The sequence below is a fragment of the Engraulis encrasicolus genome, chromosome 2 (genome assembly GCF_034702125.1).
Source record: "Engraulis encrasicolus isolate BLACKSEA-1 chromosome 2, IST_EnEncr_1.0, whole genome shotgun sequence".
Taxonomy (NCBI): Eukaryota; Metazoa; Chordata; class Actinopteri; order Clupeiformes; family Engraulidae; genus Engraulis; species Engraulis encrasicolus.
In genome coordinates this window covers 23,632,362-23,659,819 of record NC_085858.1, presented here as the reverse complement: position 1 = coordinate 23,659,819, position 27,458 = coordinate 23,632,362, and the positions used below count along the sequence as shown (strand labels likewise).

Genomic DNA, 27,458 nt, shown 5'->3' with positions numbered 1-27,458 from the left:
TTTGAACAGTGACATCAATCATACCAGCCTTGGGTACTGGACAGTAGAGGTAAATTCAAAATCTGCTGTCTGAGGGTCTCAAAGACAAGTGTCGTTCATAGGTGACTCTTACACACCTTTTCAGAGGATGGATGTTTTGGATCTGGTGTCAATCTGCATTTTTATGGGGTGTCCTTCTAACAGAGGTCTTGTCCAGAAACCCTCATAATCTGCATCCACTTTCTTTATTTTCAGAGTATGTAGACGCTCATATCCGATTCTTCACTGGACTCGACTAGACTGTTTTGACTTACTGTGTGAACTGGCCTCTTTGTCTTTTCTTTCCTGTAGTCCCTGTTTTCAAACATTTTGTCATTATTATCATTTTTGGTCATTTTGCCAGCATTTATTTTACTTTGGCATGCCTGCTCTCAACCGTATCTCTTTCATTTCGTGAAGTATTCATGAAAAAAATAACTTTAATTTTCTTGGTGCGTTCACGTTATTGCCCGTTTTTTGTGGTTGGGCAACGAAACGCTGCCTAATCATTTGAATTGCCCGACGGCTGCCTAGCGACCCACTAGTTTGACGCCCTTTCGGTACCGTCACATGGTAATCAAACATTTCAAACAAGCAATTTACATGGTAATCAAACATTTCAAACAAGCAATTTAGGGTTAGGTTTAGGGTTAAGGTTAGGGTTAGGGTTAGGTTTAGGGTTAAGTAGGGTTAGGTTTAGGTTTAGGGTTAGGGTTAGGGTTAGGTTTAGGTTTAGGGTCGTAAGACATAAGGCGTAAGTACCGAAAGGGCGTCGAATTAGTGAGTCCCGAGTGTATCAGCAGTGTTCTGTCAGCACCCCCTCCCCGCCCCTGCAGACACTTGGATAACCATAGCAGCAGTGGGGCAATTCAAATGAATAGGCAGCGTTTCGTTGCCCAACCACGAAAAACGGGCAATAACGTGAATGCACCACGAAAATTAAAGTTATTTTTTTCGTGAATACTTCACGAAATGACAGAGATAGGGCTCCTGCTCTATGGTGCCAAACACACATCGCATGCAGTGTTTTTGGTCGCCTGTGGGTGGCGCCGAACACACATCACATGCAGCACTGGGCAGGGAGGCACAGATGACCTTACCATCTCTGCTCTTGCTTTGTGTTGTGTTCTTCCATCAGATGATCCCCTGGTCACCTTGGCCACGCTGGGCCTGAACGTCTACCTGTTCCTCCACCCCGCCGCCCCCCTGCACAGCGCCTGCTTGAGCCTGGAGGAGGCCTACTACAACCAGGAATGGCGGCGCCTCGTGCTGTCCCCCTTCCACCACGTCGACATCGGTCACCTTGTCTTCAACATGGCCTCGCTCTTCTTGAAGGGGCGTACGCTGGAGCGCAGGATGGGCAAGCTCTGGTTTGCCTACCTGCTGTCCGTCTTCTCCCTGCTCACCGGATTGGTCTACCTGCTGCTGGAGGCGGGCCTACCGAAGCTGATGGACAACAGGCAGTATGCCATGCTGCTGGAGGCCGGCCTGCCAAAGCTGATGCACGATGGGGAGTGTGGCGTAGGGTTCTCAGGTGGGGTGTCATTGCTCTTTCATTGGCCTAAAACGTTTTTCTCTTTGTTCCCATTGGTCTACGTAAACAAGTTTTGCATATTGTAGGTGTTATGTATAAGTTGCTGTACTACATAATAGCTGGGTGCATTTCTGAAATGTGTGGTTTGATCATATTGCTGGCTCTGCTGTGGTTGCAGGGGTGCTGTTTGGCCTGAGTGTGGTGAATAACCCCTGGGGAGTCACTGATGTCTTGGGGGAGCTGTTCTTCATACACTTCCTGATCCCTAGGTTAGCATACAGTAACAGTAACATTCTTATATTTCATTTGCTACAATTATATTATGAACACACATGAACACCGCACACATGTATACAATAGAGTTCTTCAGCGTTGACGTCAACTTGTATGCGGCGTTTGGACTTCCGGTTCCATGGCGATTTTTTACATTGCAAAACGCCATAGAGATTCAGGTTTGGCAAAAATATAAGTTGCACGCCAACAACGAACATTAGCGTGTCCCCGCATCCCTTTCTCATTAGTGGAACGGATCGTATCATCATGTTGGTGTATTCACATGTTAAATCATGACGATTTTAATTCAATATTGCTAACCCCTTTCTGATCATTAAAACTTCCGAACTACATACTTTCCTTTGGTTGCCATGGGTACAACCCTCCGCACGTACATGCCGGCGCCGCTTCTGTAGTCGCCAAAAGTTTCCGGGTTTAGCATATGGACGCAACATCGTATTTATGTCGAAGTTTGACACAAAATGATCAACCATGTCATACCTACAGCCTATTTTTAACACCCTCGACAGTTTGCGGGGGTTCGCTAAGCGCGTGCTAGCACTCGGAGCTTATTTGAAACTGGCCCCTATTCATTCCCAATGGAGGCCGGAAGCCGATACGAACCAGGAAGTCCTTAAATGCTAACATGAAAGACTACAATCTACTACATGCTTCCGCATTACTGAAGAACTCTATTTGTATGCACATATGCAAATGCATGCACACGCACACCCCTACTCATACACACACACACACACACACACTAAGGGTGGGCGATATATACCGCATGCGAAGTTATCGTAAATGTTGTTTTGACGATGAGTAATTTTGCAATATCGAGATATTTTTATGAAGACGCTAAAATCGACAAAAGCGCTGTGACAGGACTCATTCAGACAATGACGACCAAAGAAATTCAAGAGAAAGAACAATCTCTTGGCGGGGAATGCATTGGCCACGGTGTAGTACGGGGGCATTACCTGAGGACACGAGTGGATGGAAAATTAACTCCCTTGCGCATGGTCATTGGTCAGTGGGTGCGATGGATGCCATTTTCGTACTCCCTTGCACATGGTCAGTGGGGGCGACACCATGATGGATAATTTGTGGCCAAGTAACGGCAGCTGTTGGTCAGCAGTAATTGCTGGGGGTAATTAAGGACAGCTGACAGACATTCATGCTGTCCTATGACCTGTTCCACAGTGAATAACATTTCCGTACTCCCCTCGCCATCATTTCCTACTACGCTGTTATGACGTGAGTAAGCCCTCTTGTCTCAAGTCTCTTTGATGACGACAGCCAAGCCTTTCAGCCAATAGTAATGTAGTTGTGAACTGGAGAAAAAAGTCTGTGAACCAATGAGCAGACAGCGCTGAGGGGGGCGGGCTGCAGCGTTTTGCCAGACAGGAGAGAGAAATTTCCGTGTCACTCGTGCACAGACAGCACTGCTGCTGCTGGGCACTGGAGGAGAGTTGCTGTTATCCAAATGGTGGATTTACATGAGGAATTCAACCACTAAACCAGCCATTGCATGGTGCTGAGGGCGTTTTGAAACTATGTGCTATACTTAGCAACCGTCTGTGATTATGGAAAGCCAATAGTTAGGAAGATAAATAGCTTTGTCTCTGGTCTGAGAAATCGCTAGTTAGCATGCTAGTTAGCGAACTAGGCTAAGCAATGTTGTTCTCTACAACTATTAGTGGCTGTTACTCACTACTCAAACACCCACCTGCATACAGATGACATAACTGCTTAGGTGGACAAGTACTGTTAAGTTAGACTGGTGCAGTGAGTTAAATTACAATGTGTGAAATTCAACATGCAATTTGCAGCTGCCCTAGTTTCCTATCCATGTACTGTTTCCAGTCAAAAATGGCTGTCATCTAACAGAATCATAAGCAATACATTATAAAACTATTTTTTATTCACATGGATATGTTTTCATGCCAAGTGATGAAGTATTACTTTACAGACCAGAGCATATGCATGTTATTAAATTCAAAAGCTCTTCAGCACAGCATTTCTCCCAACTCTCTGTCCCTCCCCAGTTACAACACAAATGCAGCACTAGCCTACTACCTCCAGTGCATAATTGAAATTAGTCTGGAATCATGCACAAATATTAGACAGCATAAATGTGTAGCTTTGTTATACTGCCATGCTTTGTGATGTAGCCTAGTGTAGACATGCCATAATTTATGCAGACCTCTTGGTAACATGCAGTTTAGGCTACATAGGCCTACAAATTATCTGCTTGACTCACCCTGCCCTGCCAAATTCCTATACAGTAAAATTCAAACACATTGATTACCCCCCCCTCCTGAAATAGGCCCTACTGGTTTTTGCAAGTGTTTTTTGGAAATTATCGTCAACTTATCGTTATCGTGAAAATTCTAAAACGTATCGAGATAAAACATTTTGCCCATATCGCCCACCCCTAACACACACACACACACACACACACACACACACACACACACACACACACACACACACACTTGGGTGCACCAATACCATCCTGATTGATCCATGATTCAATAGCCAAAAGACAAAGGGAAATAAGAAATGGGACATGGGAGAGGGAGGGAGGGAGGGCAAGGAAGAACATTCTCTCCACTCTGCAAGTACTGCTGAGTGAGTGTCTGCGTGCGTGCGTGCGTGCGTGCGTGACTCACTGACTGACTGACTGACTGACTGACTGACTGAGTAAGTACCTGTGCACACACGAGTGTGTGTGTGTGCGTGCGTAAGTACATGTGTGTGCGTGTGTGTGTGTGTGCGCGTGCATGCATCTGTTCTTGTGTGCGTCTCTGCTCGTGTGTGTGGTAAATGCAATGCACCCTACTAAGGGTGTCACGATAACCGGTATACCGTGATACCACTGTAAAAAGTGCTGACAATAATATTTACAGATTGAAATAAAATAATATACCGTACCGTACCGGATAACCGTACTGTACACCGTGACACCGTGAGCCTTACCGACCCCTCATCCAAGTCTGCCGATGTTGCCACAGTGGCAATCTTTGTCGCCTAACACATAATGTCAATGCTGGAATCACAGTGAATTGTTGAACCAATTAATTTCTACAATGAAAAGTACAAACTGTAACCATTTCCTCCTCACAGCTTCAGAATGACAAGCGATTCATGTACAGTATTATGCCTTTAAACACAGGATTTTTACATGGTTTTGCCTTCATTCTTAAATATAATGAGCACTCCTTGCACCTTATGGAACTATTTCAGTTTGTGTTGGACTATCAATGCTTTCTAAACATATTCAACACAACTTTTCAAAATTACTGCGATAATACCGAAAACCGTGATAATTTTGGTCACAATAACCGTGAGGTGAAATTTTCATACCGTGACAGCCCTATGCAGTACCCTTCAGCTGGGAGCTAAAAAGTGTGTGTGCGCATGTACAGTATTAAGATGCATCATTACAGTGTGGTGTGTGTGGTGCATGGAGAGAGGAGAGAAGGGAGAGACATGCGGCACATTCTTAAAGTTTTGTATACAACTTTTGTATGTTTGTATACATTTAAAAAAAATAAATAACATAGGCCTACTCCGAATATTTTCCCAAAAGTTATCGCTGTTTGCTAGCTGTCTGCTGATGTTGCACAACCTTTTGGATGTTTTTGGGAATAAATAAAAATGTTTTTTTGAAAGGGTAGCGTGAGCAATACAACAGCACATTGAAATTGGCAGGAGTTCCCCTTTAACACGGGCATGATGCTGTCTCTTTTCTCCAGGACCTCCTTTGTGGACCACCTAGCCGGTATACTGGTGGGCCTGCTCTACACCATGGGGGAGTGTGTATGTGTTTGATCTTTGATGCACAGATGCACTGGTGGGAATGTACATTTCAAAGTTGCATGCGTCTGTACATGAGAGAGAGAGAGAGAGAGAGAGAGAGAGAGAGAGAGAGAGAGAGAGAGAGAGAGAGAAGACTTGGGAAGACTTATGGAAAGACAGAACACCCATGTGCATGGTGATGTTTGTGTTTGAGCCTTTGCACATTACCACACCATCAATATCACGCATTTACCACTCAGAGATGTACAAAATCCAGTCATATAGTTGGTATACAGACGCACATAGACTCATACAGTGTATGTTGTCCACTCTTCCACAGAAAAAAGCCAAACACTGCTTGTTTGATGGACTAAACTAAAATATTAATAATTTAAATATTTGTGATTTCATAGCTTGTGATTTTTTTGTTTTAGGAATAGTGACATGAAGTGGATTTTCCTGTCTGACTATGTGCTAGAATTCATCAGGTGCGCGTGCGTGTGTCTGTGGCTGTGTCTGTGTTTCACTTGGTCTCGGTTAACCCACACACACACACACACATTTTGGTCAACACTAAAGTGTTTTTCTTCATTATTTGAGATGTTTGCCACCCCTCAATTCACGTTCAAAGCATGATGCCCCATGCCAATGCCCTACTTCAGACTACCCACCAGACACCAGAGAAGACGCACACACACACACACACACACACACACACACACACACACACACACACACACACACACACACACACACACACACACACACACACACACACACATTTTTTTATTGGTCAGATTTTTTTTTAAAGAATTACATTTTTTTAAATTAAAATCTTTTCATTTTTATTTCTATTATTATTGTTACCATTATCATTACTATTAATTCATTCATATTCATTCATATACATACCGACCTATTTTCTTCTAATGATTATGAATTATTTTGTAATTTATTTCGTTTATTCTCGGGCGGGAATGGTGAACTGCACATAAGAGGAGGAAAAAAAAAAACAATAAAAATGTGTTCACAAATGTATGGCCTACGCATGATTCTTTATCAACTGTTTGAAAATTGAACGTACACAATAAAGTGTAGGCCTATACAAAATGTTAAGGCTTAAACCCAAAAATGGGCAACACTTTTGTCGGAATTGCATCATTTTGTATCATAGTTGTAGAATTTAGTAGAAGTAGAATAGTAGTACAATAGTAGTCGTTTCCGGATTGGTTCTACATTAAATATGCCATGGAAGACACCGCCCATCAGAGACTTGTAAGCATATTTTTTTGCATTGTAATTCTGTAAACATAGGTCAACTTTATAGCCTAGAAATCTAGACGCCCCTAGCGGCTGCATTTTGCTGTAGGGGTTTAGCTCGCTAGGCTATCTACTGTATACAGCAATATACATTTTTTCAATTTTCTATTGACACAGATCAAGACCTCACGCTTGCAGAGAGCGCTGAATGAGAAACGGCCAGAGGTCTTCTCCCTCCACCATAGGTACAGCATTTTTTTCTGTGTTCTCAGTGTTACAGTCTTACAGTTTGATGAACTTGGCCGTCACTCTCCTGAAAGTTTTTGAATGTGTTGATGTGTGATGACCTCATATTGTTGAAGTCAATCTCAAAGATTTGCAAAGCACACTGTGACGCTAACATGTACCTCCTCCTTTTTAAATGGTGAAATGCACATATTGTGACATGCTACAGGTTTATAAATTATAATTAAAGCTTTGCTGTTTGAGCTTGTTGAATAATACTGCAACATAAAGTCTAAAAATGTGCTGCATGCAAACTAAGAGGGCTGTTTTCCCCATGCAGACTCATAGAGTATGTAGACTGGGTGGCTGAGCTCAGAGGAACACCCTATATCCCACTGCCTTCTTACCTCCCTAACCAGAAGCCGCCCCACAAGCGAGGTGAGTTGGGAACTTCCATTCCCGCATCTTCACTGCACTAACTTTCTTTTTCTCGCAATTTGACAAATGGTCAGACACTGTACGTCAGTGCCGTTTTTTTGTTTATGAACATTTGTCTCACATGTACATGACATAGTGGTTGTTCAGAGGGTGTTCTGTTGGGATGAAAAAAAAATGCATATGTTGAGCTTGATTGCAAAAAATTCCTTAACTGAAACCATTTTGTTTGAAGTAATTTATAAGCCCAAGTCAACACAAGTAAAGTAGGCTTATTCTTTTTTTAAAAACATTAATTAACGCTAACATTGTGGTGTTTGTTTATTATATATAGTGAGAGACAGCTGGAGGAAGATGTGGGCCGGAACTCGCCTTTATATGGTAAGTCAAACAGGAGTTTGAAAACGTTTTCACCTATAAATGCATGGATGGGAGATTGGATACAGTATAATTTCGTGATACATGTTGGGACTTTGTATCTTAATAACATTTGTTGCTTCTAATAAATGTTGTTAATAGTCCACAACATTCTATTAAACAACCTTGGACTTTTTCAGAAGAGAGTGCATAAGATTCAAACCTCCTGTTTGTCCACAGATTACTGAGGAGAAGCAGACCACCTCCCTGTACTGATCATCGCTGCCCCCAAATAATGGCTGTGTCTGTTACTGACCACAGCAGTGCCCTTTGACCCTTAGTTTCTACTATCATCATAGTGTCCACCACCACCACCATCATCGTCATAACCACCACCACCACCGTCATCGTGATAACCACCACCATCACCACCAACACCACCATCATAACCACCACCCACCACAATCATCATCATCATCATCATCATAGCCACCGCTATCATCATAACCACCACCACTACCACCACCACTACCACCACCACCACCCTCATAACCGCCACCACCACCACCACCAACATAACCACCACCACCATCATCATGCACCCATTATTTTGTATTATTATTAAAATACTTTATGAATTCTAAATGTACTGCTGTGTCTTCTAATGTGTCCTTAACTCAAGATTGCACTGACTACTGACATAGTATTTGCATTGTTACTCTCACTGTTACCTCTACTGCTATAGCCACTTGAGTTACAGTCAGTTTGAAACCATTATTTGTCTGTTAACGGAAAACTGTCGCATTTGCACTATCAATGCCATTGGGTCAACTAATGTCACCACTTTAATGCTGCAACTAGGCCTAGTCACTTCTCAAGTCTGTTCATTTCTGTTCAGTGTCAAGTCTGTTCATTTTCATGTGTCTGTCTGTCTTTGTGCCTTTTGTGGGTTTTGCACATATTTTATTTTGTAGCAGTTTATGTGTGGTAGCTGTAGTCTACCATGTAGTTTTGTAGTTCATATCGCACCATGTGCATTTTTAAAGAGCTGCTGTACATTTCTTTGTACTGTGTATAATGGCAATAAAGCTTGCTATTCTAGTTCTTCTACTTTTGATATGACACCATATAGGCTACATGAATTTTATGAGTGGACAAAGCCTGGCTACTGTGGCATCATTTTGTCAATGTGAAAATGGTGCCTAACCTGGCATTGTATTAAAATGCCTGAATGCATCTTAAGAGAATATGTTGAAGTGTAACCACTGGGACTGTTACCACCCACAGCTCCAGAAGTTCCTGCTCGTTCTTAGGCTATGCTTTGCATTTTAATGGTAGGCCTACCGGATGAGATGTTTGAGTAGTCTATACAATCTTTTAAAATGATGATTTGAGAAGCACCCTTCTTATTTTATTTTTTATTTTATCTACTTTTATTTTTATCTTAACTTCTCTTTCTAATCTACAGTGCAACCCGGAAAAGGAATTTCCCCTTGGAAATAAATAAAGTGTAGGCTAATCTAGTCTAATCTAAATCTGGTCACTATGACAGAAGGAATACGGCAATAGGCATATTGTTTCTTTCTCCTGTCAAACCATAAAGGAAAATAACCAAATATACATATGAGATACTGCACTTGATTGACAATATGTCCATTTTGATGTCTGGCATAGGCCTACGGTAATAGCACCGTGGGGCAGTTGAATTCTGAATGATCGCAGACGCAAGCACAGCCCCCGGTCGGAACGAGATGGCGTGAAACTAGTGAGTCCCTGAAAAAACAGCAATACAAGTGTCACATGCACAAGCTCAGAGATTGCACACACTATCATAGGGCTCTGACAATCAGAGCCTACCAGTGCCACCTTGTGGCTATAAACGATATCGCGGACTGATGACAGTGCAACGTGAAGTAACATCAAGGCATTCCAATGTTTGGAGCTTGATCGGAGTTTGTGAATTACGGTAGTATCGCTTCGATATCTTCTCTTTTCATGCCAGCTACTAAAACACATGTTCGTTGCGCCTGTCTCACCACAACGGAGAGTAATCGCTTATTTACATCGCCATGAGCAAAAAGAAAAAAACTATGAGCAGACTAGAAGAAATAGACAGCTGTCTTGAGAAGGTCTGTAACAAACTCTTAGCTAGATTAGCACAGTTAGCACACACAAGTTCATCACACAAATGAATGCCTTCTCTTTTTTTCTAATGTAGGATCGACAACTGCAGTCTTTCGTCAAAGATGCTATCGAAAAGAATGATCAATTCAGCTCGTTAATGGTATTTCACATGCATCTATTTGTCTTTGCTGTTAGCAACATTAGCGCGTGACATTTCCACAGAAGAGTAGAGTAAAATTAGCTAACTTTTAGATAAGACGCAAGTAGCTTAACCTGCAGAACTTTGAACATTTTGTGAACGTTGGTGTTTTTTTTCTTGCTTGTAACTTCTTGCTTGGTCTAGTTCTATTAACATTCCAACTTTCTGCCTGATATTGTTTCAGGATAGCATGTTCAATAGACTAAGTACTCGACTGGATCGTCTTCAGAACGCAATTGAAAAATTTGGGGAAATGAAGAGATTGAAGACAGTGAAGAGAAATGCAGAGGATACTGTGGCAGAACTAAATACAGTCATTGGTTATTACCATGTCCTCAGCATCACTAACAGCACTACCAAGGAAGGGTAAGTTGCAGTTGTTCAATTGCATATAGGCTGGCTCCCACTTCTAGCCTGATATTAAATTCCATTAGCCTATCTTCCTTGACCAAAAACGAAATTTCCCTTACCTTCCATACAGGGCCGTCGTTAGGCCTGTTTTAGGGGGGCTTTAGCCCCCCCTACATTTGTATTAGCCCCCCCTGAAACGATTTTGCTAAAAAAAATTTTTTTTTTTTTTTTTTTTTACTTTTTCCCAAAAAACAAATGAAATAAAGCACTGAATACGAATCATCAAGAAGGCAAGTTAATCTGAATACAAGTTCATGGTTGCTTATTGTTTAATGCCACTTATATCCTACTGCACAAAGCAGGGTGCACAGCAATGTGTTATGAGGGGGGGAAACAGGTAAAGGATTGTGCTTTGTGACTAAAAACACCTCAGGAAAAGTGTAATTACTTACACGGATGAAATGTTCAGACCCAAAGTACCAATTTTTACTCACAATTCCCTTGTAATAAATCAATTTGACATTGTCTTGAAATTATAGTTGAGCTTTAATATTTGTCTTAGCAGTTTGAAAACACACATGAACTGATTAAATAGCTACTAATGGAGTAAAAATGACCAAATATCTGCCGGGGATGCATAGTTTTCCAAGTAAGGAACCTGTTTGAATGAATCGCTTCTTGACCACTGCTTCTCCTGGAGATGCGCAGTTAGTAACTCCTTAAAGTTCCTAGTCCTTGTGTAAATTATGCTCTCTGCATTTTTATCTAATCATTTCAACTTCCGTAATATTCATCAGTTGAAACATTTTGAAATGTTTTGTTTAGCTTGCATATAAGGAATGTTCATTAAAATGTGAATTAAAAAAAAAAAACACTGTAACTAGTGTTTAAAAATCGGTATGGTGCTCTTAAAATAATTGTTGAGGAAGACGCTTTTGCACACCTCTGTAGGTGGGCAGGTGCGTAGGATATTATTCCAGTGGGGTTGTCATTCAAGTGTAAAGAAATCCTGCATACAGTCCATTCCACCAACAAACTTTAATGCAACATGAAGAAGGTCGGATGACCGAAACAATGTATTGAATTTTGTTGGTGGAATGGACAGTGTGCGGGATATCTTTGCTCTTAAAATAATGAATTCATAGACAAAACCTTAGCAGGTGAGCTGAACATTTTTCTCACCTGGGGCTTCCTCTGGGGCTAAGCCCCCCCTGTCTCTCAAACCTAGTGACGGGCCTGCTTCCATATGAGCAGGTGCGGAAAATAGCATTAGAGCTCTAAAACAAGAGCCAATGAGCCAAATGCCAATCCATCCAGTTCTTCCTGACATTTAACTGTTGTGAACCAGTCACCAGTGGGTAATGGCATCATTGCAGTGATGTTAGAATGAAGTTTTACTTTTGATACAGTATTTTGACATAGCCTACACTCCCCAGTAGTGAAGTGAAAGCCCAACTGGGAAACTCCAACTCCCATTGTCATTGTGACACAGCACTCCACAGCACACAAGTGTTCACTGCACACAACAAAATTACATTTATGCCTCACCCGAGGCAAGGGGGCAGCCCCCAATGGCGCCCCAAGGGGGCAGTGCGGCGGGACGGTGCCATGCTCAGGGTACCTCAGTCATCGAGGAGGATGGGGGAGAGCACAAGTTAATTACTCCCCCCACCAACCTGTCGGGTCGGGAGTCGAACTGGCAACCTTTGGGCTACAAGTCTGACGCCCTGTCCGCTTACCCATGACTACCCTAACCGCTTAACCATGACTGCCCTAACCGCTTACTAGGGATGGGCATACGGTGAAAATTTCTTCGTCGATCGTCGGGAGAATTACCGGTAATGATTAATAATCGGTTAACCATGAACATTTTTATATTAAAAACAGCACATTTTTAGGCCCGCCATGCCCTATACTCTTGTATAACGAAAAATACATCAAAAACATCATGTTTTTCTTCGAGGATTTGTTTTTTATTAACAACACAAGTATCAAGTGATTAAAAAGAAAAGTTAAACCTGAATTGGTGCGCAAACGAGGGAGGCTTCAAGTTGCGAGCCAACAACGAAAGCACATAACGGTGCAGACATCAAGGCGAGGCTAGGTTGAGATTCACCGCCATCTTTTACAAGGCTTGGATGCGCGGTGTTCAAGTGATACATCATGGTCGTTGTCGATGAACTGTATTTGTAATTCACTTTGCAGTAATTACAGTACACTTTGTCATTTTCTAACCGAAAATGGTCCCAAGCCACACTGTGTCGAGACCTCTTCATGGTTAGGCAAAGCCCGCTCTACGGAAGCTCGGATGTAACAAACAAGTCAAGCCAGGGTACGGTGATGGTGAGATATTGCCCCCTGCTGCCTAAATTGTGTAGGTGTAACAGCGAAATGCATTGCATTGAGGACGTGCAATAATAACCTACATTCAAGTTTTTTGTTTTTTTTTAACGGTTTGACCGGAAAATTAATTTCCTCGACTAAATGTTTAATGATCAATCATCGGTTAATCGGTTAATTATGCCCATCCCTACCGCTTACCCATGAATGTTGTACTGCAATGACACTCCCCGGTATTTACCGGCTGGCATAGACTTTACGGCAATTTCCTGATATTCCAGAAATTCACAGACCCCTGAGAACACTGCATCATTAAATAGTGTTTTTTTTTAGGGTTCTAACGTGATGCTTTTTCATTTAGACCTAAAGGGCAATTGGAGGACTACCTGCGCTGCTTAGAGAAGATTAAGGCTGCTGCAGACTACTTTGATGAAGTGCTTCCATATGGCCTTGAGCTCAGAGCAATGGTATTGAAAGATTTTGATGATGACTTTGCAGGGAGGGAAATTATGTTGAAAATCATTAATAGTAAAATATCCAATGTATACCAATAATACAAGCCTTTAAAGGTAGACTGTATTTTTTTGTAGTTTGTTTTTTTAATTTATGCTGCCCAGTGTAACTCCACTTGGACTTCAGTAAGTGGCTTAAAATGGGTTTGAAAATGGCTTGTCTCCCAGAAGCTGAAGCTGTATGCATGCAGACAGCAGCTGAAGTCCGAGTTCAACAGGCTACTGCTGAGATGCAGTAATCCGGCATCTCCATTGGACGTCCTCTGCCTCATCGAGCAGGAGAAACTGGACGGGTACCACCGATACAGCACCTCGAAACCATGTGTGGGCGTTCCAAGTGCCGAGCGTCATGATATGGCTTCCATCTCCCCCTGGTTGTGTGAGGAGCCTTCCAAATTAGGTAATGAGAACCTCAGTTTGCATGACGTCTCTTGTCGTTTCTTTCTTTCTTTTTTAAATTACTTTTTTGAGCAAGAGAAAGAGAGATAGGGAAGGATCTGGAAAGGACCCGGTTCAGACTCGAACCCAGGTCGCCGACAGATGGTACAGTGTCTCAAAGCAATGCGCCACAGCACCCCCCTCTTGTTGTTTCTGCTCCATTTTCATTTCCCTTACACCTTCTGTCTGGGCAAAGAAGGTGGAGCTAACAAGAACTGAATGCTAATACAACGTCCCATAGCAACATTCGGCCCCATGATTTTCGGGCGTGGCCGCCATTCTGGAATGAACATCCGACAAATTGCATTGGAATGCATTATGAATGTATACAGGATTTCTACGTAATATGGTAAAAATAAATGCATGTAGCTACAGGAAATTCTTCATGTATGAATGCTCGTACCATCTCATGTGTTTTTTAGCCACAATCAGTGCAGAAGTTATTTATCTATAAGGGTAGCCTTAAGTTGCCAAAGTAGCTAGCCATATTATGCTAACGTTGGCGTTAGATCCGCATTCATTCCTATGGCCAAAGAACGTTGCTATGGCTACTCTTCATAACAGAGTGGCGTATGTGACTGCCTGTTCATTCCAGAATGGCGGATTTGACTCAAAACTGACTCAAAACGCCCCCTATTGTCTGTTTTCCTTAAAGGACCTGACCTTCACTCCTTGTTGGATCCACTTTCTTTGGTCTGGGTCTGATCTTCTGGTGCGATATACTTTAATACCTTACCAAATAACATGACGAGCGATCAACAGGAGGGGCTATGTAAGATTGTGGCTAGAATGGGTATTGCAACTATGTTTCTCATTGAGAGTGTGCTGCCTATTGCCAAATTTGTTCTTGTCATGAATATTTACTAAGTAATAAACTAGTATTTACTAGTATGACCAAAGTACAGCTAAAAATGTCTGTTTCTGGAAATTCAAAATGGCGGACCATGGAGAACGTCCCCCTTTTCATGTATGAAAAGTAAAATTTTCTCAGTCATATTGAATACTTATAATTGTATGGTGGAGTTAAATATTTGTTAAAAAGGTAACATTTGTGAATGGGCAGCATGGATTCTGGAAATGAACTACTAAAAATGTTATACGGTGCAATATTTAAGCTACGTTCACACACATCGCTACTAGGTACTAGCTCAGTGAGTGAAGTCATTAGAATGTAGCGATAAGGTAAAATCAGATGAGGCATAAATTCATCAGGTCCAGAACCTCTGTGTGAAATCAGTTCAAAGGTGTAATAAAACCGGCCTACCGGTGTGTCTGCTGTGCTGGATGTCAAAAAAGTTGAAAAATGTGTAGTTTATACTTGTATTAGCTGCTGTATATCTTTTGCATCCTTAACTGGGTCAGGTAATTTCTCAGATATGAGCTCTCTGTATTTTTTTTTATTTTTTTATTTGTATTAGTGGTTCAGTTCTTATTCCTTCTTTTTATTTCAATTTCATTTTTTTTAATCTTGTTTTATTTTCTAAAAGCACATTGAGTCTAAGTGTTACCATATGAAATGCGCTATACACATAAATTTGAATTGAAAGTTGAATTCCTTTTTTTGTTCTGGTATGTGAAGATATTTTGCTAGAGGACGTCGATAAGGTTTGTTTCCGGGCACCCAAGAAGAGCGACAAGCCGCTTAAGACCATGTCCCTGGACAGAGATGTCTGTGGAAGTCCGCACCCTCAGAAGAAGAGGGCGGCATTCTGGCTGGGCAGGAAGAGGTTCAAGACTCGCTCTCTGGACCGACCCCCGGCCTTAATGTCCCTGCCTCAACGCAAGGAAGGCGGTGACTGTGAGTGTCAAGAATGCTGTCAAATATACGTACATGAGCTGTTTCAGAATGTGCTGAAAGTGTATCTACTGCACTGTATATCGGACAGCTTTGTGTTGGATGTGCATGTGTTGATAGTAGGCCTTCTTTACAGCACTGTGTTTTTATCATGTAGTTTCAAGAGTGTAGAACTTCAGATATACAGTATACTATGCAGTTATTTTTTGTTTTCAGATTTTGAAGGCCTATAGAAAATTAGTTCTCATTTCACCTGCTGTGATCAACTTTTTATTTTTTTTCCAAGCAGTTCAATCCAGCGTTCTCCCGACCATCATGGAAGAGGAGACCCCATTGGAAACCAGGAGCAGGAGCCCCAACCGACTGAAAACGCGCTCTCTAGATGGCACGGAGACCCCAAACACCTTCAAGGCCCCTCTCCCTGGAAGCCCCTTCGTCAGGAAGACGGCGTCCTGGCTGAACAACAAGATGCAGAGCCGGCAGACTCGCTCGCTTGAGAGACACCCCGGACTGCCACCGGTGCACAGCCCTGCCGTCAGAGGAAAGCCACAACTACCATTCAGTAAGTATTAGTAGGAGAACCATGTGAACCTCACTAGAAAGTCAAAGTCTTTTATTAGTCATTTGTGCAGACTCGGCTCTCTGAGTCAATAAATACTTTATAAAACAATGTGGCAAGACATTTTAAGACAAAATACATGTGATACAGGACAGATTCAGAAAGAAATCATGTGGTAATTAGAGGCACAGCACAGGGATTTAATTATGACAGTGCCACTGTTTAAATCAGTTGAAACAGCAGTGACTGAGGATGAGATGTCTTTTGGAATCGCATTCTATGTAATCTGTTCTATTTAATCTGTTAATGTTTAGTCTGACATCCACTTGGGTAGTGGCAAATTAAATCACTCTTTTTTTCTTGGCAGACATCTTCTCTGCATATTCCAGTGCTCGATCCTGCCGCCTGAACCGGTCCTTTCAGGATTTCAAAGATCACCTGCACAAGAGTTCCACAAGCCTGCGGTCTTTTTCCTTGCCCATCTCTTCCCCATCACGCTCCTCCTCTTCCTCTTACTCCTCCTCTTCCTCTTCCAGCTTCACACGGAGCTCCTTGAGCAACTCCATAAGTAGAGCCTTCAAGATGCTAGGTCAGGTTGAATGCAAGATGTTGATAAGAACACACACACTCACTCTTCTTGATCTTTTACTTAAAGGGGCTCCAGGTAGGATTAAAAGTTTAAATAATCACGGTCCCGAGTCAGCTGACGCTTATGCGAGTCTTTAGTAAGTGAACGATGGCTCTCGTGATCACTTCCACGGTCCGCTGTCAGAAAACCCCACATGCAACTTTTGATAGCGTCGGACCGAACAAGGGTCGTGAGAAACACTTTTCATTTGAAACATCGTTTTACATACCGTATTCAGATTAGTATCAACATCAGCATTCCAGGATGAAAAACAGTCTCACTACGAGTTTTTTTGAACAGCATTTTTTCATTACGGTGTAAATTTTGAGACAGGCATGCCACGTGCACCTAGCAAATGACGTCATCCTACCTAGTGTCCAGGGCTTGACATTAACTTTTTTCACCCACCGGCCACTGTGGCTAGTGGTTTTCCCAAGTCACTAGCCATTCAGGTATTCCACTAGCCACAGATTTTACATTGTTTTTTTCTTCCTTTATCATGATAGGGTACGTCTAGCCTCAGAAGATGAAGTGCTAAAGCAAGATGAGTGCATTTCTTTCTAAATGGAAATTGAGTTACTGAGCTTTTTCTTGGACTTAAATACTGTGCAAGCAATTGATACATAAGGGAAAAACACAATATAGACTACTATGATGTGTATGTCATACTAACGCAGTGGTTCCCAACCTATGGGTCGGGACCCCCCTTATGGGTCGCCAAAGATCCACAGGGGGTCGCGGAGCCCTCTTGATTTTAAGGGGTTTCGTTTTAAATATATATAGCCCATGTTGAATAAAAGACAAAGCATTTAACTAATAAATGCATAGACGCAACAAATTGTACAGTAAGTGCTACATTAAACATTTATTCTATATTTGACCAAAGACGAATTGAGGAATAAAATAACTAAAATAAGTTTTCGCAGGAAACGGAGGGCATCTTGTGACTCCGTCTCGTGCGGGCGCTCGCGTGGTTGGGTCACCAAAGCTTATAATAGTAAAAACATGGGTCCCTGAAGAAAAAGGTTGGGAACCACTGTACTAAGGAATAAACTGCCAGCCAAATTGGCTAGTGACACTGAAAGTGTTACTAGCCACAGCCAAGTTTTACCAGCATTTGGCCGGTTGGCAGGTGCCAGTGTCAAGCCCTGCTAGTGTCTCTTGGTAATGTCATAATGTTGTTATGATATACTAGAGTCTTTTCAAGAAAAGTGAACGGACACGCCAGCGGGCCCATCTGCGCAAAGAGGCTGCAGCAGGAATATGCTTGCTGTGTTAACGCAACCCTATGTGAACAGGGCAGATAGCAAACGAGGCCCTCATCAATATTTTCAGTTTGACTCCAGTACTGTGACCTCACATGCAATTGTGTCAGTATTGTGCCATGTGAACTAGTCTGCGTACCTTGTGTTCAAGTGAGCTACTATCACAAAGTGAAATTGACATTAAATACGCATAGCAATGTGTTAATACACAAAATGTGCATGCACACGCCCTTACCCTCATTGCACCATGTCCCAGTCAAACATTTCTTGACACCAAAAACACATTTATTTACAGTATAGTTGGGACTTTTTATTATGAGAATAAGGAAATGAGAACTATTTATACTGTACTTCAATCTGATGCATTTACTTAGCGTGCACGCTAAGCAACATGCAGAAACATTTAGATTTTTGAGAGATGTGAAAACTCAGCGAGCAGCAAATTTTGTCAGGGCCTTCATCTTTCAAAATTATGGAAACATTTGGAGAGATTCTGTATAATAGTGATCTTAAAACGTGCATGTTCTGCAATTAAATGTTATTTTTGTATTGCACATTTGTGTTTTTATCTGCAACCCCAAGGGAAGGAGGGTTGGGGTGACATTGATGTTGAGCACTACAGTCAAAGCATCAAAGCTTTCCGTCTCTTGGCTGCAGCAGAGGTGGATGCAGTCGGAGAAATCTTTCCAAAGACTCACTGGGGGAAGGTCGTCGACCCATTGGTGCAGGTGAGACCATTCACTGTGTTTCTACTTACTGTTAATGTAATTGATATACTGTTGATGTAATTACAACACATGACATCGCATAGTTTATAAACTCCAACTTCCATTGTCATTGTGACACAGCACTCCACAGCACACAAGTGAACACTGCACACAACGAAATTGCATTTATGCCTCACCCGTGCAAGGGGGCAGCCTTCAGTGGCGCCCCATGGGGAGCAGTGCGGTGGGACGGTACCATGCTCAGGGTACCTCAGTCATGGAGGAGGATGGGGGAGAGCACTGGTTGATTACTCCCCCCACCAACCTGGCGGGTCGGGAGTCGAACCGACAACCTCTGGGATGCAAGTCTGACACCCTAACCGCTCACCCATGACTGCCAACTGGTTATTCCACAAAGACTCACTGGGGTGGGTGATATGGCAAAAATATCATATCACGATTTTTTAATATAAAATCTCGATTCCGATTTTGTTTTTTCACGGTAAAAATTAAAAACAACAAAAACAAGCATTTTATATACTTTAATATACAGTACATACATACATACATACATACATACACATTAAATATAAACACACTGATTACACTCTCATGAAGGGCAAAATTGAAATACAATAATGTAAAAACCAATCAAGACAACAACACTAAGTGAGTAGACATCACTCTGATACTGATAGTAAGCATCCTCACTGCAAGACGATTTATACAATTTCTCCACTTCAGATTCAAGACGATCTTGTACTCGATTTCTAATTCACGATTTAATATTGTCATGTCGCCCACCTTTATGACGTAGTAGAAAAACTGTAAAAGTACTTTTGTTTTGACCCTACCGTGGCCGAACGGTAGGGCTCCAGTTTACTACGCCGACAACCCATGTTTGGTTCCTGTCTGGGTAATTTTCCGGTCCTTCCCCGTCTCTCTCTCCCCACTTGTTTCCTGTCATAAATAAAGCAAAGAAGTCCTCCAAAAAGTACTTCTGCTTTTTCTTTATACACCTCTGCTGTCTATACACCCATCCATCCATCCATCCATCCATCCATCCAACCAACCACCCATTCATCTCTCCAGTCTTCCCCTTATTGATCCTCTTCTGTTTACCCCACAGAAAGCTCTGGATGCCCTGATTGATGATGGAGAGTACATCATCTATGTTGCCCGCCATGCTGTGCACCGCTGCCATCATTACGGCATGCTGCTGACTGTCCTGCGTGTTCTTCAAGACCTCAAAGAGGGGCAGCACAGCATCCACTGCCTGCTGATGGTGAGATAATGAATTTGCCATGGTGAACAGGCCCTATTCACATGGTGGTAGGCATCTCAGAACCCTGAATATTTGAAGTTGCACCCTGTTAGCATAGACATTATAAAATACTGATATCGGGATACATTGTCACGGGCCTCTTCAATGTTACACGTATCGTATTGGAGGTGTCAGTATCCATATTTCATTTCATAAAATAAATTGACTTTGGAATACTACAGCAACTGGCATTCGTGATGTGTATTGTATCATGAACAGTAGGCCTACAGTTTTGTGAAGGCCGTGTTTTACATTCACTACTGTGTAACTGTTGCTCACAAAAAAGTTACCTCTGTATTGGGATGTGTATTGTATCGCGAGGTGGTTGGCCATACCAATCCCCAGTAGACATAGGGTATACGGTACATACTAGACAACACTGTTTTCTGTCTGACACCGGTAGTTGCATACTGTATATACAGTACATGCTTTACTTCAAAACAGAAGTTGTCTACGTGAAAAAAGGCTCATAGCTGACTTTTGAGTTCAGTGGAGATGTGTGGATGACTTGTGACTGCCTACTAATGTGTTTTCAGTATGCGTCTGATGAAACACAAGAGAAGCTACCTAGTCTCGCCAAGTCCATGGAAGCATTCGTTCTCCAGGGCTTGGATAGGTACCGGGATAGTATCAAGGTAGGTTGCTGTCGATTTTATCAATGCTGTGATTTCAGTGTAGTGCAGGGGTGTCAAACTCATTTTGGTCCGGGGGCCGCATACAACCCATGAGGACCTCAAGCGGGCCGCATTAGTAACATTATCGCAAAAAAACCCCATAAAGCAGAGGGTTAGTTTTCAATACTATCGCATTATCTTTTCAGCATGTTTTAAAAGTGTGTCGAATATGTAGAAAACAATGCAATACTGATAATCCTGCAACTGTCAATTAATAAAATAGTGGACAGTTCATTTTGGCAGGGGGTCTGGGGGTTTTCGAATTTTGTATTTCTTAGATGTAATTTCCTGCATTTTAACACATTTTAATGTCCCGTTTCCTGTTTGAGCTCAATACGAACCAATACAAATACAGTTACATTTATTATTTCATTAAAACCAATACCAATACAATACGAATAAGAAGTATTAACATTTGACATCTATATATGAGGTCTATATATGAGCTTTATCAAATGCCTGTCACAGTACAAATTCACCATTTATACTAGAAGTCTGATGTGCACTTTTCTACAAATACAGTGTAAGAGAGAGAGAGGACCATTGGGTTAATGTCATGCAGGTCTCGATTCTGCCCCCACTGGCGTAATTGCGCATTTCGGTTATTTCTTAAAAAAAAAAAAATGTAAAAAAAAAAAAAGTATAAATATCCGGGCCGGATCGAACCTTCCGGCGGGCCGGATGCGGCCCGCGGGCCGTATGTTTGACACCTCTGTTGTAGTGTAAACAAGGTCTTCAAGTCACGCTGTAAGAAATTAACGTGAGTTGCATACTGGGATTAAATAGTTTGCAATCCTGTGTTTATTTGTAGGAAAAAACGTACAAGAAGAGGGAGATGCCACCGGATGGTACGGTCCATGAGCTGGCCTGTAATGTAAGTCATACCAGTACCGTCATGGAATCACTAGTACAAAGCCTTTCAACCTCATCAAGCAGATTTGGGATGTACGTATACTAAATTGCCAAAAATATTCGCTAACCTGCCTTGACTCGCATATGAATTTAATTGTCATCCCATTTCTAACACATACGGCTCAACATGATGTTGCTTCACCTTTTGCAGCTATTACAGCTTCAAATCTCCTGGGAAGGCTGTCCACAAGGTTGAGGAGTGTGTTTACAGGAATCTTTGACCATTCTTCCAAAAGCACATAGGTGAGGCCACGCACTGATGTTGGTCGAGAAGACCTGGCTCTCAGTGTCCACTCTAATTCATCCCAAAGGTGTTCTCTCGGGTTCAGGTCAGGACTCTGTGTGTGCAGGCCAGTCAAGTTAATCCGTATCGGACTCGGTTATCCATGTCTTTATAGACCTTGCCATGTGCACTGGGACATTGGGAGCATGGAATTGTCCAACATGTGGTACTACCCTGACGCTGTAAGCTGCAAGAGGTGTACCGACATCATATTGAGCCTTATGGGTTAGGAATGGGATGGCACTTCAAGTTCAAATGTGAGTCAAGGCAGGCTAGCGAATTCTTTTGGCAATATACTGTGATGGCAGTGTGGCCCTAGAGCAGAGGTTCTCAACCTTTTTTTAATAAACGCCCCTTGGACCTAATCGTAAGCCCACTTGACCTCATCATCATAAGTTTGCCAATACCACCCTTAAAATAGACTTGTTGTGCCTCCGATGCCAACTAAGCATCGCCCTCTCCCAGTTGGATCCTTCTCAACGCCCCCTGGGGAGCTGTAGAGTCCCTATTGACAAAGTCTACCCTTGAGGGAAACAGACATTCAACCAGCAAAGAGACAATTGGGAAATATTCAAACTTGTTTTGTGGGGGGTTTAACCTATTATAATAAAGTGTTTGTATAACAAAAATTCATACAAATGCGCAGCTCAGTGTGCTTTCATAAAAAGACACAAGGTTGTCCAATTTTAAGAGGCGTCAAGTAGCTAAGCTAACATGTCACAAACTAGTTGGATCAGGTGATGATTAAATGTGTCATGCCACTGTTGCTAGGTTGTTCTCTTCCTGAGCCAGCTGGTCCAGATGAACGCCACATTAGGAGTCTTTCATTTGAGGGGTAAGTTAATAGCCTTATACAGTATGTATTGTCATTTTAGCTACTTTAAAAAAAACTTCACTGGAGATACCTAGAATATTTAACATGTTAGAACCATCAGTTTGCATTTGGGTTACTTAAAGGAACAGCCCACCCTTTTTGGATTTTCACATATTTCCAAGCATTATTTATGAATGTGCACATCATTTTCATTTTTGTGTTTGCATTGCCTAGCTTAATGAGATGTCTTAGCTACAGTAAAGACGTATGCATAATTTGTCAATACAATACACTACAATATGTGTTGTAATTGCACTTTTGTAGATGCAGCCACTTCGATGGGATCGATGGGATACTCTGTAGGCGTCAACGGCAACAGACATCTCCGGCTGTTTATCTGTATGTGATTTTTGCATCTCAATCACTTCAAAAAGTCAGACATGATTCACTCATCACTAAGCTCCTAAATAGAAGTTTACAGAATATAGAAGTTTATAAAGTGTCATTTCAAGCCTTGTGGTTCATATCTGTTTTTTGTGCAGATCTTAGAAGTAGAGGGTGGATGTGTTTGTGGGTTAACGCTACCAGGCATGCACTTTATTTTTGAGATTAACTCTGAAGGTTTAGGCATCACTTTCAGTTACCCAACCTGAGATTTACCACATCATTGTCTCCCTTCTTCCCTGTCTTGTCTTCTCTTTCACCATCTTGCTCTACCACCCTTGTCTTCTTTTCAGCATCATTCTCGCTCTCTCGAATCCTCTCTCTCTTTCTTTCTTTCTCTCTCATTCTCTCTTTGCCTTTCTCACTTTGTCAACAGTTAACTTACTTCCTGAATTTCCCCTTTCCTGAATTTCCCCTTGGCCTGAATTTTCCCTTGGGGATTAATAAAGTTACTCTACTCTACTCTACAGTACCTTAGTACTGCACTAATATGGCACTACACTAAGAATTAGTATTATAGCTTGGTCATTGCCATTCTGTTAATAGCAACTTTATAAAGACCGGGGCTATGTCTTGAGATTCTATCTCCCTTCCTCCTCTTTATTAATCTCTCTCTCTCGCTCTCGCTCTCTCTCTCTCTCTCTCTCTCTCTCTCTCTCTCTGTCTCTATCTCTCTCTCTCTCTCTCTCTCTCTCTCTCTCTCTCTCTGTCTCTATCTCTCTCCCCCTCCCTCTCTATCTCTCCCCCCCCTCCCTCTTTCTCTCTCTCTCTCTCTCTCTCTCTCTCTCTCTCTCTCTCTCTCCCCCCCCCCTCCCCCCTCTCTCTCTCTCTCTCTCTCTCTCTCTCTCTCTCTCTCTCTCTCTCTCTCTCTCTCTCTCTGTCTCTATCTCTCTCTCTTTCTCTCTCCCCCCCTCTCTCTCTCTCTCTCTCTCTCTCTCTCTCTCTCTCTCTTTCTCTCTCTCAGCTGATGTGCTGGAGCTGGTCTTCTTGAGTCTGGAGAGCATGGCTGATGAGTATGGGGACTCTGCACTGAAGGCCATCTTCCTGCTCAACAACGCCAACTACATTTACAACTGCATCTTAAAGTAAGCTCGAATTGATTATTTATTTCTTACCATTTATCATAACCTTAACATAACCCAAAATGTCTGAATGGTATTTGCAGTAGCCTCTAATTGACATTGATCAACATGTTTACAAGTGGCTGTGGAATACAATGCGGCGTATTTTACCAAAGGTTGTCAGTACGTGTAAAAGGTTATCAGTAGGTCTATGTGTGAAAGATATCTATTGTCAGTACTGCACATTAGGTAAGTGACCTGATAAAGTGAGGTCACTGTGCCAGTTAGTGCTCCACACTGATTTTTTAGACTCTACTGTACACTATTACATTGCGATTTAATTGTGAAAATAATGAGCATTGCAAGGCAAACGTAAGACATAAACAAGCATAACCATATTCTGTATCAGTCAATTTGCTTAGATGCCAAAATTGTTGCGCTGTCCTCATGTGCCAGTGTTGTATCCGAGATGGAGATCAGTATGGCTGTGTTTCCCACTGTTGTCCCCCATGTCCCCAGGGCCCAGTTACAGGAGGTGTGGGCGGCCTGTAAGGAGAGTCCACTGGCCGTGTGGGAAGGCAGGGTGGAGGAACAGAAGAAGAAATATGTACAAAGGTGACAGGACAGGACAGGACAGGACACCCTTACGCAACAAAAATACATTTCTACATTTTACATGCCCACAACATTGTGATGTACACTACACAATGTAGATTTTGTCATTTTGGATATTGAAATATACAGTATTTCCTAACACATATTGCAATTTACTATTTCATTTCAACTATTTAAACTGCCATTTAATACATGTAAGTTGCAATACAGTATTATTTTGTATGGGTAGCTACAGAGAATGTGAAAAGGGCTGGGATCATCTGAGATGGGACACGTTGGATTTTTAGAAGTCCTTTATTGTGTGTGTGTGTGTGTGTGTGTGTGTGTTTCAGCTGGATGAAGGTCACCGAATACCTTTGGTGTGATGAAGGGGTGCCCTTAGCAGAGCCTGGATCAAGGGTGATGTATACAAAGTGCTGGGATAATGAACGTTTATAACACAACCCTTTACAATTGATTGTGTGTGCTCATTTTCTTCTCTCTGTCTTTTAGCCAAACCAAAATGTGCGCCACAAGATCAAAGGAAAGCTCACGGTACAAAAAACATGTTCTGATCCTAACAGTGCCCTTTGAAAATGAATACACCATGTACAATATACCGTCGCTGTCCAGCAAAAACCTTATAGCTTCACTAGTTTTTTCATTATTATTTTATACTCGTTCTTTATTCATTATAAAATATAAATCAGTTGCACTGGTCAGTCTCCATGAGTATATGTGTATGATAAATTATTTCATAACCAACTTTAATGTTGAAATTAGGGCTGGGACATTAATGCATTAATTTCGATTAATTAACCACGCAATACGATTAATTAATTAACGCGATTAAAAAAATGAATGGCAGTATAATATAGCTACATAGTTCTGGATTAGACCAGTGGAGGGCAGTATTACGCCTGATGATGAACAGCCTGCTGAAATTGAGAAGAGTTCTCTCTTCTTTTAAAAATGAATAATATTTTTAGATTAAGCTCATTTATTGTAATTATTCAAAATCCATGTAAAAAAATATATTTTTCACTGTTCTCAAGTCAGATATTTATATGCAATTAAAATGTGATTAATTCGATTAAAATTTTTAATCGAGTCCCCTAGTTGAAATGATAGTTTAGAATTTAGAAAACAGCTATTTATAAATTAATAAGTAAAAACAATTTAAAAAATGAGATACAAGGTCACCTGACAGGGACGATATGCAATTACTGTAAGAGTTGTTTTGATATGAGTTATACGTTCAAACAAAACAGTATTGTGACGCCCTTTTGGTTGTTGAACGAGATGCCATCATCAGGTGTTGGTCTTCCCGCCAGGACTTCAATGATGGCATTGATGGCCTGGTTGCGAGGCAGGAGAGGTGGACCGTCCCTGATCAGGTCCTGCGAGAGACCTTACAACAGGAGCTGCTCTGTGTGGTGGGCCAAGCCTATAGGACCTTTCTGTGGAGGTGAGTCGAGACGGGTCAGGTGCCCTTGAGCAAGGCACCTAACCCCACACTACTTCAGGGACTGAAACCACCAGTACCTTTTAAATAACTGTAAATGGCTTTGGATAAAGCCTAGCTAAGGGTAATGTAATGTCATATATTGTTAAGGTTACAGTTGAATAATAACAACTGTATAGCACAATTCACACTGTTCATAGGGTGAAGCTTGAAGTTCAACAGTTCAGAAATAGCACATAGGATGGCAACTTCTGCAGTAGGTCTATAAAGTCGGTGGATGGCACCTGTTGCAACTTGCAATACAATGCGTCAAGGTCTGATGGTGCTCATGGCTTGTTTATGCAGGTTTGAGCACACAGGGGCTGTCATTAATTTGCAAATGTGGTCTCAGAGAGATGTCTCAATTGTTAGGCCCTCTTAAACAGAATTTTGATGTAGTTATAATGATCATTTAACACTGTGACAACAAGAATTGTATTAATAGTTGTTTAATTCCCACCTTATTTACATACAGGGAAATATTTGCATACACTCCAAGGAGAAAAGCCCATGGTTAGCCCATTGATTACAGAATCTGTTTTGTTTGGTCTCTTCACAGATACAACAAAGTTAAATTCACCAGATACCCACAGAAATATTTCAAGTACTCTACAGAGGAGGTGGAAGAGAAGATTGAGAGGCTCTTTCAATCCCTAACCTAATTAGAAATCAAATTTTGGATGCCATCCTACAATTGCCATTGTTGTTTGTTTACAAGATATTTTGTGGCAGTGACTTTCACACATTCCTTCATGAAATATTAAGAATAAACTACTTTGTTTCATATCTTACCACAAGACCCTCTCTTAATGATCAAACTTTATTTTTCCCGTTCACAAATGTTTATTTTATTACACATTTTATTACACATTTATTTTATTTATTTATACCTTTTTATTCAATTGATTTTAGTGGCTATTTACCATCAATATCAGTGTGAATCATTTTTATTGTTTGTTTTTTTAAGTAGTATGTATGTAAATGGTTGGGGGTAGATTAGTATGGATGTAAATGGTTGGGGGTC

At 41.6% G+C, this 27,458-nt stretch overlaps 2 protein-coding genes and 1 long non-coding RNA gene across 4 annotated transcripts; all 3 read left to right on the top strand.

Moving 5' to 3' along the window:
- Positions 1–1,228: 1,228 nt before the first annotated feature.
- LOC134461432 (rhomboid-related protein 4-like) lies at positions 1,229–7,119 on the top strand. Its single transcript, XM_063214364.1, has 3 exons — positions 1,229–1,552; positions 1,731–1,821; positions 7,067–7,119. Exons 1-3 carry the CDS (start codon positions 1,333–1,335, stop codon positions 7,095–7,097), a joined length of 342 nt encoding a protein of 113 aa, XP_063070434.1. The 5' UTR covers positions 1,229–1,332; the 3' UTR covers positions 7,098–7,119.
- A 334-nt stretch (positions 7,120–7,453) lies between these two features.
- LOC134461426 (uncharacterized) lies at positions 7,454–8,274 on the top strand. Its single transcript, XR_010037277.1, has 3 exons — positions 7,454–7,552; positions 7,884–7,930; positions 8,147–8,274. It is a non-coding gene; the product is annotated as an uncharacterized LOC134461426 (long non-coding RNA).
- Positions 8,275–9,903: 1,629 nt separating this feature from the next.
- On the top strand, positions 9,904–27,225 carry LOC134461410 (exocyst complex component 7-like). Of its 2 annotated transcripts, XM_063214339.1 has the most exons (20): positions 9,907–10,035; positions 10,125–10,190; positions 10,414–10,595; positions 13,282–13,387; positions 13,601–13,832; positions 15,450–15,668; positions 15,955–16,227; positions 16,592–16,813; positions 18,700–18,845; positions 19,954–20,109; positions 20,685–20,783; positions 21,634–21,696; positions 22,789–22,852; positions 23,156–23,230; positions 24,240–24,360; positions 24,856–24,951; positions 25,284–25,350; positions 25,444–25,485; positions 26,265–26,398; positions 26,994–27,225. In XM_063214339.1, the coding sequence occupies exons 1-20, from the start codon at positions 9,976–9,978 to the stop codon at positions 27,094–27,096; spliced, it is 2,526 nt and encodes an 841-aa protein (XP_063070409.1). In that variant the 5' UTR covers positions 9,907–9,975; the 3' UTR covers positions 27,097–27,225. The 2 variants fall into 2 exon arrangements, with proteins under 2 accessions (XP_063070417.1, XP_063070409.1); XM_063214347.1 differs by lacking the exon at positions 25,444–25,485 and having other exon boundaries at positions 9,904–10,035.
- The last annotated feature ends 233 nt before the right edge of the window (positions 27,226–27,458 follow it).

Excerpts from the sequence above, each read along its gene's own strand:
- LOC134461432 (XM_063214364.1), top strand. The coding sequence starts at position 1,333 with ATGGCCTCGCTCTTCTTGAAGGGGCGTACGCTGGAGCGCAGGATGGGC. Across the intron at positions 1,553-1,730 it reads GTGTGGCGTAGGGTTCTCAG|GGGTGCTGTTTGGCCTGAGT; the intron begins GTGGGGTGTCAT and ends CTGTGGTTGCAG. Across the intron at positions 1,822-7,066 it reads ATACACTTCCTGATCCCTAG|ATCAAGACCTCACGCTTGCA; the intron begins GTTAGCATACAG and ends CTATTGACACAG.
- LOC134461410 (XM_063214339.1), top strand. The coding sequence starts at position 9,976 with ATGAGCAAAAAGAAAAAAACTATGAGCAGACTAGAAGAAATAGACAGC. Across the intron at positions 18,846-19,953 it reads TCGTCGACCCATTGGTGCAG|AAAGCTCTGGATGCCCTGAT; the intron begins GTGAGACCATTC and ends TTTACCCCACAG. Across the intron at positions 25,351-25,443 it reads TAGCAGAGCCTGGATCAAGG|CCAAACCAAAATGTGCGCCA; the intron begins GTGATGTATACA and ends TCTGTCTTTTAG.